The 11,539-nt window shown below is 40.6% G+C and overlaps 1 protein-coding gene across 1 annotated transcript; it reads left to right on the top strand.

The window, feature by feature from the left end:
- Window positions 1-373: 373 nt before the first annotated feature.
- gps1 (G protein pathway suppressor 1) lies at window positions 374-11,337 on the top strand. Its single transcript, XM_073494552.1, has 14 exons — window positions 374-512; window positions 2,807-2,899; window positions 4,217-4,398; window positions 5,248-5,412; window positions 5,640-5,775; window positions 7,149-7,226; window positions 7,488-7,548; window positions 7,851-7,936; window positions 8,547-8,641; window positions 8,733-8,838; window positions 9,017-9,097; window positions 9,963-10,100; window positions 10,255-10,389; window positions 10,898-11,337. Exons 1-14 carry the CDS (start codon window positions 480-482, stop codon window positions 10,970-10,972), a joined length of 1,464 nt encoding a protein of 487 aa, XP_073350653.1. The 5' UTR covers window positions 374-479; the 3' UTR covers window positions 10,973-11,337.
- Window positions 11,338-11,539: the final 202 nt, after the last annotated feature.

Below are 11,539 nucleotides of genomic sequence, written 5' to 3'. Positions count from 1 at the left end.
TCCGTGCAGACTGCTGACACAATCAGTGGGCCTTAAATGCTTGGTGGCATCTTTAGCTCTCTAAGTTACATAGTGGGTAATGTAGGCGCCAGGTTTTGAAAAGCAGTCCACTAAGGCAGGGCTGGAAATGAATGAAAGAACTGAAACAAAATTTGGAAGATGGAGGGAAAACTGATGGAAGTGAGAAGGTTTATTTCAGTAGTCTATCTTTTGGAAACAGGTCTAATATCCAGATTCAGGTCTAATTTCCAATTTTCCAAGTCTTTTAAGTCATAATATTGCACACTCCGGTGCAGTAGGTGAGTTCATGCAGCTCTCACGCTGGTTTGTAACGAAGAAGAAGAAGGTGTCAAACTGCGCCTTCCCGCGAGCCGTAGCAATGTTCCTGTCCCTATCACAGTAACTAGATAGCTGTGGAACCAGCCCACTCAGAGGCTGACAAACTCACTACAAGAACACCGAAATCAGAAATAAATAAGATGCCCTTGCCCGTGCAAGTCTTTAACTTTCAGGTAAGTCTTCTTCGTCGCAGTTTTTTCAATTCCAACCAGCAAAGACAGCTGGAAACTGAACATGATGTGTCTTCATCCCCCCGGTGTAACCTTAGCCAGCGTTAGCTAGGTTAGCTATAGAAACGGTTCAATTCACGGTTAAAGATCACAACGACATTGCGAGAATCATTAGTATCTTAGCTTGTGTTGGGCGTATAAATCATTTACGAAGCAGTATGCTGTTGGATTTCAACACAGCTACATTTTAAAGAATTCTGCCTTAAAATTGGTCGGCATTTCTTCTTACGGTAACGTTACTGCACTTCCATAACGTAACAGTGTATCTTAGTAAATAAACGAAGGGATAGCTAATAAATTACGAATTTATCGAAGTAATTAGACTTGGAATGACCGTCAGAATCTCTTAAACGTTTTTAAATGAATGTACATTTATCAGTAAGCCAAACAATATGGAAATTAAATTGTTTTAATGGAGTTTGGAGTTGAAGGCTAACAACTGACTGAAGGCCTCCGTTGGCTAACAACATTAACATTGACGATAACAGCCCTGTCGTTAACGATACACAAACAAAACAACAAATGACGCAGGAAGTTAGCTTTTACTAAGGTTTATACATCACAAGTTTGATTCTTCAATAAAGTAAACCATAACAGAGACTGAAGAGTCATTTGTTTTTATCATTGTAGGCTGTAGCTAACGAAAGCTAGCATTACCAAGCCAACTTCCTGTTATTAGCAGTGTCACGTTAGCTCTGAATAGAATATGTCTCGCCGTGTACATATGGTATACGGAAACGCATACAAGTTTACCATTAAACATTTGCAAGAAGTTTCTCTTGCTAACGGTCCAACCTCAATAACCAGTATCATCAGTGTGTTCGTGTGTTAAAAGGCTGATAAAGCAAATGTTAGCATAACGTTTGTTGCATCAGTGACAACGCCAAACTACATGGTCATATTGCCTTGCTTGTTGCCAACCATACATCAAAACAAGGCTTAAGAGCTGTTGTGAATGATTGTTGTCCACTCTTTTCATCAGCAAACATTCACCATTATGCACGACAACGTGGTCAATGCAATCGGTTCTCACATACCCATTCACAAATGCATTTCCAACTCCCATTAGCAATGTAAACCATCCCTTGAAGATGTGTTATATTGCAGTTAGGTCTGGGCTCTTAATCAATAACAGTAGACCACAGTTCATTGCATTGCAATTCATTTGTGTTTGCTGTACCCCAGTGAACATTATGAATTTAGCATCTAATGATTAAAAACCCCTCTGTGGAGAACATACTGATACTGTGCTTTGTTTGTGCCTACCATCTAACTAAAAAGGAAGAAATCTCTGTCTGTCCTTCAGTTTTCTCGACAACTGTCAATTCCATCAACTTTACACGTGGTAGATGTATTGCTAATGGCCCAAGGAAGTGCAGAGTTGAGTGCAAAGTTGTTTGGATGAGCCGTTCTCAAGAAGGCTGCAGGTGTGACACAGAGCTGGAGAGACCCTGCAGTTATAGATGATGTAGTTATAGATGATGTAGTTTTAGATGTGGGTCATACCTAGAGCTATGTAGAGAGAGGGTTAGGGTCAGACTTCTGTCACAATTGCGCTGGTTAACCTAATGAGGCATCAGTTTTAATGTTAAGGTTTTGATAACCCTACATAGTGTAACTTTCCAAACAGTCACATTTTGAACAGGCACTGCACTAGTGCTGGTTAATAGCTCATTCTATGGACAGCTCTGGGTCATGAAATGAGGTTGCTTGTTGAGGTTAACAAGCCAGCATTCCAACAAGCAACTGAAGTTCAGCTTACAGTGTTAACGTTGTTTGGGGCAATTGTTCACTTGTTGACAGTCTTAAATCTTTTTAGGTATTGCATCCAACAGCATCACAGCAGTTATAGGATTTACTCATTAGAAGACTAGCAGGGGTCGACCCTGTGCATAGCAAATTACCTACCATATTTTGCTCAAGACAGATGTTATGTGGTAATACTAGTCCAGATGCAAATTTGCATCTCTATGATTTGGGGTTGTGTTTTATTTGACATATGTTCTGTTGTCACACATATGACAATTATGAAATTTGATCACGTGTGTTTCCCATATCTTTTACTTAAACTTGTAAAAAATGGGAGCAAAAAAAGTGCTGAGTATAATTATTAAGTGTAAGTATATGCAACATTTTTATTACAGTGCCCATATTTTTTTATGTTATTTAGCTACAATGTGGATCATGTCTCACTCTGTTACTTCTGCTGACTTCTGCTCCTGGTTTGTTTCTCTCAGGGGTCTGTGGAGCCCATGCAGATTGATGCAGACCCACAGGAAGACCAGCAGAATGCCCCAGACACCAACTACATAGTGGAGAACCCAACACTGGTATTGACTTGATAGACTTTCATATACACTCACTCACCCTAACATTAACCCGCGATGGTGGCACACAATCTGTTGGTCCTATGACAATAATTATCTGTGTGACGCCTTTGTGGCAGTGATGGAAATCCCTGTTTTTAAGAGTTCAGGAGTCCTTAGGTTCTACTGCTGCCCCGAATCACATTGGTGATTCAAATCATCAGTCGAGACGGCCCCCTGAGTCGACTTGCTTTTTGTAAGTTGAATCAAGTCTGGCAGACTGTCAACTTAAACAGAGTCTTGTCTCAAAATTACCCATCCGCACAACTAACTGTGGTGGAAACACAGAGCTGGGTGATACAGAGCAGCCTGACTCGTTTCTCTTCACTGCTCCCACACTCTCAGTTCCAGCGCTGACTGGTATTGAAGTGGCTGCACTACTTTTGAGCCAGATGCTGGTACAACCTTTCCTACTGCTGTCTACTTCAGCTGACAGATGCTCCACAGTGCGCTTGGATTTTATAACTGAACCATGACAGGACACACACAGTTTTCATTCTTCTGTTTGTTAATCTGATGTTTTCACATCACAGATGATGAACAAAGGTATTAAAGGGGACATATTAGGCTCATTTTAGATGGGTTTGCCAAATATACTGGGGCAGCTGTTAGTATACCTGGGTGCCCCACCTAAAAAAAGTGTATTATTTCTGTTTCGGAAAACAGCAAGCACTAAAAACAAATACCAACAAAGAAATGTTTTGGGGACAAATTACAATTAAACATTTTACACATTTACACGTCTGTAGTGTTGGGGAAAAAACTAGTGAAACTGCAAAAACCAGGATTTTCCCTGACGCAATAACTACTACATCACAATCTCTAATCGTTGCATCACTGTTGGAGACATGTTAGAATACGGATGGATGACAGGAAGTCAGATCATCACTGTATACTGACCAAATGCTCACAGTAACAAAAATTGCTGTGCTGCTGTTCTCATCTGCAAGAAACCTCCTGATCCTTCAAATGCTCACAGGGGAGATTTTTCTCTATAGAGAACTTTCCTGTCCATCAGAGTAGAGGTATATTGAATTATGGTCATATTTATTGAAAACAATTTCAATGCGTGGAGCTATTGAATGTTTGTTTCTGTGCAATACATGAAGTAATAAGGTTGACTGCATGGAAACAACCAAAACTTTATTATAAAAGTACACCTCCCCCAAATGTTACCCAACAGAGGGAAAACTACTGTGACATCACTCCACATGATGTCACATGTACATTTTAGATGAGCAGTTTTGACGTTGTTTCCATAAGATGCTTCTCTGTGTGTAGGACCTGGAGCAGTATGCCACCAGCTACAGTGGATTAATGCGGATTGAGAGGCTTCAGTTCATTGCTGAGCACTGCCCTCAGCTCCGAGTGGAATCCCTGAAGATGGCCCTCACGTTCGTCCAGAGGACCTTCAATGTCGACACTTATGAAGAGATCCACCGCAAACTCACAGAGGCTACACGGTAATATAGTTAATGACATAATAACTAATAACTGAGAGCCTGTTCTGAAAGAGGCAATTCTGGATTGAAAACAGATTGTGTTAGCAAGCTTACCTTTGCACGTTTACCATGGGAGTTTGTGGTTGTTCTGCATTTGTCTGTGTAAACTAGGTTGTGTGCCTGACAGTGAGTGAGTAGTGAGCTTTTTTTGTGGGGCAGTTGTGGTTGTGGGGCAGTGACATCAAACGCAAAATTGCTGGTATTCATATCGACATTTTTTAACAAATTTATCAAAATCTGCATTTTTTTCGTTTGGAAATGGTTCAACAAGCCGTCAGCCAGTTCATCCAGAACCTTTGAATGCCACTGCTGACACAGAATCAACTGTTTGGGACATCTCTATGCCATGAAATGTATCTTTTTTAAAAAGAAAATAATTTAATGGCCTCTATTCATAGGTTGGTGGCCCTCCTTCCCTAGCCTCCATCCTTGAGTCCATGAAACTGCGCTCATTTTCAAAAATATGTACCACAGAGAAACTTATAAACTTAAACATAGAGCCATGGGGTAAACGGGTTCATTGGTAAGAGGTGATATCATGATTGGGTACAAATGGGGCATCCTCCAAAGGCTCAGATGTCACAAGCAAGGATGGGGTGACGTTCGCCACCTTGTGAAACACATGCTTATATAAAGGATATTACTACCTGGGCTCAGGAACACTTTGTAAAACTGTTAACAGTTCATCTGGAAAGGTCTGCATTTTGAGCCTGGACAAACATAGATGTAAACTTCAACTTGACTAGTTGGCGAAGGCATTCATCTGAGACGTGGTAATTCTAATTTGTCTATTAATTTTTTTACCTATAGGGAGGTGCAGGGCGTGCCGGATACAGTACCTGAAGGTGGGGTTGTTCCTCCTCCTCTTGACTCAGCCTGGGCCGAGTCCACTAGGAAAAAGGCTCTGCTCAAACTGGAGAAACTGGACACTGATCTCAAGAACTACAAAGGAAACTCCATTAAAGAGAGCATCAGGTATGATGGCACAGGTTGTGGCTTATCATGGAGATTATCAGCATCATTGTTCATACAGAAAACCCAAAGAATCAAATGAATTTTATGTTTAAGAAGATGAAGATGATTCTGTTAAAAAAAATAAAAATACATTTTATTAATTTAGCAGCTTTCAAGTAGTGCTATACAATTTACCTGACCTTATCTGCCTCTTCACACCCTCCTCCCATTCTGTTCCCTCTCTCCAGGAGAGGCCATGATGACTTGGGGGACCATTACCTAGACTGTGGTGATCTAAGTAATGCCCTCAAGTGCTACTCCCGAGCCAGAGACTACTGCACCAGTGCTAAGCATGTCATCAACATGTGTCTGAATGTCATCAAGGTACACAGTCTTCTACTCCTGCAATCAAGTCATATGGCAGCAGCCATTGTGCTTCACTGACTTCATTTTTATATGAATATATTCCTGACACGTGCCTGTAAGCACTGACTTCAGATGGATCTCATAAGTTAATATCATTAAGCACCCTTAAGCTGAGATACAGTTATGCCCTCAAATAGGGACCCTTAGAGTCTTTATTTATCTCAACTGCAGAATGTACCAGGCCTCGTTATGGAGCAGATTTGAATTGGGGCTTTTAGTTCTAATGCCCCTGGCCTGTATGTTAAAGTCATTGCAGATTACTCTGATGAATGATTAAATTATGAGGTTCAGTTGAATCAGTTTTCACAAATTGTCCAGAGATCCTGAGAGACTTTCTGATCATATCCTTGTCCAGTTGGTCGCGGCTTCGTCAACAAACCAAATTAAATCACTACATTGTTGTCCACTACACTGATGTTTCCCTCTAAAGTTAGTGCTGGCAACCTCGCCAACGTAACGTAAACAAACAAAATAGGTTTCTCATGCTGGTGAATAGTCGAAGTGAGAGACAGTTGAGTTGTAGAACTCTTTGGAACCAACCTGTTAGCCACAAATATCTTGCCTCCATCACTTACTGAAAAGTTGATCCCTAACGCTTTATTTTTGATCATTTTTCTTGTTACTTGATTATGTTTTTCCCTCACTGAGTGACAGTAAATCCTCTCTGAAAGCCTTGTCTCTAGCTCCAAGCCAAGTTTCTTCCTCCATCTAGCTGTGTTGTGCTCGTCAACTAACAGCAGCTCACTCTTCTATTTTTCCAGTACCTGATTCTTCTCAGGTCATCAAAGTGCCTCACAGCTTTATCTCCTGATTTCCCCCCCCCCTTAAACCGGTGCTACAAATCTCTCTCTTTGAATTTGAAATACAATCTCCATCTTGAGTGCCATGCTGCTCTAGTTTGCTCTAAACTGTGTTCAGTCACTTGCATTGAATGGGACCCTTTCCCATGGTTATTTCAAATGTCTTTCAAACTACAGTTGGCTGAGACATTAACTCAAGTACATCTGCTATGACTGAAACAGGACCATAAAACATTAGAGGAGTAATCAAGAACAAAGTATTAAATGGTTTGATTATAGTTTTGAAATCATGAAATGAAAGCAGTAGAAGTTGACATTATGCTTGACTGGCATGCAAAATATTGGAGGCCCTGCTTTTCATGAGTAATGGTTTGAGGAAATATGGTATGTGTTTCCTAGTAGAACAGTCATTTTTTCAGTTTTGTGCCACACAGCAGAAAGGCAGTGGGGTAGAAACCATTTGCAGAGGTTTCAACAAATCTTACCAAACCAAGTATATGAAGGAGCACAACCTCTTCTCTGTGCCCACAGGTTAGTGTTTACCTCCAGAACTGGTCCCATGTATTGAGCTACGTCAACAAAGCAGAATCCACACCAGAAATAGCAGAGGTGAGCATGGATCTCTGTTTCAGCCTATTCTCCACTGTCTTGACTGTTAAATGTCAAGCTCCAAACAGCTAAATAGCAGAAACAATCATTTTGAGGGGTAGGTATCATTACAATACCAATCAGACTGTGTAAAAAAGAAGTGTTTGCACAATGAGACAGATAACTATTCATGCTAGCATTTTTGGAAACTATTTTTCAAAGCTTGTAATGGAGATAACAAGTGCCCTGTAGCTGATGCTGTTTCTGTTTCTTTTTGTTCAGCAAAGAGGAGAGCGAGATAGCCAAAATCAAGCAGTCCTCACCAAATTAAAATGTGCTGCAGGTAAGACCGTATTATGCTCTGTGATGATAATGTCACTCAGTACAACCTGCAGTTGGGTTTGAACATGCACTGAGAATTAGCTGTCTGGTAACCATGTCTTCTCCAAGAATGGATAAAAATGAAGTGATTTTTTTACTGTTATATTTGAACAAACTGCCCTGAAAGCCACCAGTGATGGCTGCCTCGATGAAAACAATATGACATTTAATTGCTTTGTCTGTAGAGAGTAATTATTTTTTTTGGAATAATCTCTAATAGAGTTGGGTATAATGCAAGTGTGAACTTGTTCATTGGTGTTTCAGGCCTGGCAGAGTTGGCCTCACGCAAATATAAACCAGCTGCCAAGTGCTTCCTGCAGGCTTCTTTTGACCACTGTGACTGTCCAGAGGTGAGTGACGTCAGCCAGTGGTACCATGGTGTTACTGCTAGATCCACCAAACAAACCTTTTTCAGGTCTGTCTAAAAACAATGTTTATGTCGATAGTGGCAGCAAAGAAATCAGTTCTCACAGTGATTTCAGTGTCAGTGATGTGGGACAAAACGGTTTTGTTAAAGTTCAGCTGAATCTAATATGAGGCCTCATCAGTCTGTCTGTCCAAAAAGTGGAGATCTCTCAAAGTTACAGACTTTACAGTAGAAAATCGTTTTTTGTTTCTATTTCTTCAAATACCACTGCTCACAAATTTTGCACGAAAATAGACTGTTACATTTGATTTGTTGAACTCAAACTGCTGAATCTTCAGACCACCTTTGCCTGAGGTTTATATGAGTTACTGCACAGAATGAGGAGGTTGGAGTGTGTTCCCGATCACCTACATTGTGTTGTCAAGCCTGACAGGAGAAAGTATTATGGTGAACTGTCAATCCATGTACATTATGTCCATATGGGAATGTGAGTATTGTTTATACGGATTTAGTGGCATCTAGTAGTGATGTTGCAGTCAACTGAAAACAGAATAAACCTGTGAGGAACGTGATTGGGTGTGTGTTCCCTGCAGCTCCTGTCACCCAGTAACGTAGCCGTGTACGGAGGCTTGTGTGCTTTGGCCACGTTTGACAGACAGGAGCTCCAACGTAACGTCATCTCCAGCAGGTAGGTGGCGGTAGTTCAGTAAATAGTAACTGAAAAATGTCTTGGTACATTTAATGAGTAAACGTGTGTATTAATCTTTTTCTGTCCTCAGCTCCTTCAAGTTATTTCTAGAGTTGGAGCCTCAGATTCGTGACATCATCTTCAAGTTCTACGAGTCCAAGTATGCGTCCTGTCTCAAGCTGCTGGATGAAATGAAGGTTAGAGCGGAAACCTTTGTTAGGCTACAATCAGTGTAGTTGTGATAGAATAACTGTCACTCTAAGCTCAGTTTGTGACTACACAGGTTATGATGTTCTGACATGGCAGTGTATAATGTATTTTCTAATGAGACTGTTGAGTGTATGTATGGGGATGAGACTGTGGTGTTTCCTGCAGGATAACCTCCTGTTGGACATGTATCTGGCCCCACATGTCAAAACTCTGTACAGCCAGATCAGGAACAGAGCCCTCATTCAGGTGAGACATGCAGTGAACTTCCATGCATTTTTCAAATTGTGCATAAAAACCTGAAGGGAGAAGTTGGAAATGAAGTGGATTGTAAAAACTAAACGTGACGGTGTTCAGTGGAAACTGACCTGATGAATAAATCGTGACATACGACCCCGATTCTGAAAAAAGTTATGACGCTGTGTAAAACAGAAATAAAACAGAATGTAACCATTTGCTTATCCTTTTTAACATATGCTCAATTGAAAACTGTAGAAAGACAATATATTTAACAATTTATCTCATCAACCTCATTGATTTTTGAAAATGTGAGATTATTCTGAAATTGATGCCAGCGACACGTCTCAAACATGGCCTCAGGGACACTTTGTAAAACTGATTGTCAATGAACATAGTTTTTTTGCAAATGATTACATTCTGTTTATCTACGTTTTGGACGGCATCCCAACTTTTTTGGAATCTGGGTTGTACATGAAGCATTTGACTGACATGTCCATTGAAGCTTTGAAGATATAGAAAAGTCTGATATATGTGGACTTCCATCATGTATTCCACATGCTTTTTCATCGTTTGGGCTCGACTTTTTATTTACCTCATCTTGTGTCCTGTTCTTCTGTTGCTGGTTTAAAGGCACAGACTGAGGTATTAGTGCCACCTGCTGTACATCTCCATGAACCTCCTAATATTTACAGTGCAGAAGTAGTTGGAAACAATTTCATTTATATTCTTTGTACCCAATTTCTGGAAATTCTATTAACAAATAAGTATGTTCAAAGGGTTAAATAAGTATGTTCTTTGACTCATGTCAGTAGAAAGAAAGTATGCTTTGAAGAACAAGAAGCTTCTGTCAATTAATGTGTGTGTGTGTGTTCAGTATTTCAGCCCCTACGTGTCAGCAGACATGACTAAGATGGCGCAGGCCTTCAACACCACAGTTGCAGCTCTGGAAGATGAGCTCACCCAGCTCATACTCGAGGGGCTTATCAATGCACGGATCGACTCTCATAGCAAGGTGAAACGCGCATACACACACACACACACACACACACACACACACACACACACACACACACACACACACACACACACACACACACACACTGTGGAAACAAGTCAGTTCTCATTTGAATCATTACAAACTAGTACTCATACTGCCATTTTGATAGATTCTGTATGCGAGGGATGTGGATCAGAGGAGCACCACGTTTGAGAAGTCACTCCATATGGGCAAAGAGTTCCAGAGACGAGCCAAAGCCATGATCCTCCGAGCTGCTGTGCTGCGCAACCAGATCCATGTCAAGGTAGAGAAAATGTTTTTTATTCTTCGTCACGGCTCATACAGGATTTCTTCATCTCAGCAGCAGTTAAATAGTAGACTTGGCACTTCGCCAAAGTACTTTATTACGTCTCGTGTGAAGACTAATAAGATTGTGTAAAATGAGTGGTGATCATACTGCACATACCTGTGTCTGCACTTCCTGGATAGCCTTTAATAATAACTATACTGTGTAAATGTAAAAGAATACACCCACATGTATTTAGCATAACATTGGAGAGTTACACATGACTACAGTTCACAGGTTCGCTGCATTCAAACTGAGATATTTCATAAATCTATAAACTGTAGCAAACATCACAAAAAGGGTTGGGTGATCGTTTGTTTTCATATCATCTAATCGTGGTGACTAAAGATGGGCAATTTGTTTTTTTAATATGCATTTGAAATTAAGCCGTTTGTTGATGAACGACAGCGGCACAAACTGAACACATTGCATTTCCTGTGATGAGTCTAAACTTGTGTCTTTTCAGTCTCCACCTAGAGAAGGCAGCCAGGGTGAACTGACACCAGCTAACAGCCAGACCAGGATGAGCACCAACATGTGAGGAGGACGTCTTCAAAGTCTGCATGCTGACTCTGCTGGCACCAGTCGCAGACTGGAGGGGAAGGATCACTCAAATGATCATCAACACCAACTCCCAACCACCTCACCTCCTGTCCCTCTACTCAAGACAGAAATAACACACAATGTAAAGACTTTAATGTTCTGAAATGATCTCTGTTGTTCCTCTGAGACGATGCAGGAAAAATTCTTTTGTTAGTCTGTACATCTGGAGATCTGAAGTGTTTGATGAAAACTCAGCACTTAAGCTGCACGTTACTGGTAGGAGATGCACTTTGCTCTGCTTACACGAAGGAGGCCTCGTTAACCGAAACAATGTTTTAAAATAAAAATGCCTACAAAAACGTACACGACAGTGTTTGTTTTTATGCATCAGTTCTGTTGTCAATGAAATTTTCAACAAATACCCTGAACTTACATTAGGGCTGGGCGATATTACCTTAAAGTAATATCGTAATATCTTTATATATTACAGTGTATATCTTGATATTTTAAAATCGCCTCAAAACCACGTTATAAATGTGAGGACTAGGTGACAAAATCAAATATC

Source organism: Pagrus major, chromosome 23 (genome assembly GCF_040436345.1).
Source record: "Pagrus major chromosome 23, Pma_NU_1.0".
Lineage (NCBI taxonomy): Eukaryota > Metazoa > Chordata > Actinopteri > Spariformes > Sparidae > Pagrus > Pagrus major.
This window is presented reverse-complemented; position numbering and strand designations above follow the sequence as displayed.

Bases quoted from the DNA above. Each gene is read 5' to 3' on its own strand.
- gps1 (XM_073494552.1), top strand. From the start codon at position 480: ATGCCCTTGCCCGTGCAAGTCTTTAACTTTCAG. The intron at 4,399-5,247 runs GTAATATAGTTA...TTTTACCTATAG, and splicing joins AAACTCACAGAGGCTACACG to GGAGGTGCAGGGCGTGCCGG. The intron at 5,413-5,639 runs GTATGATGGCAC...CCCTCTCTCCAG, and splicing joins TCCATTAAAGAGAGCATCAG to GAGAGGCCATGATGACTTGG.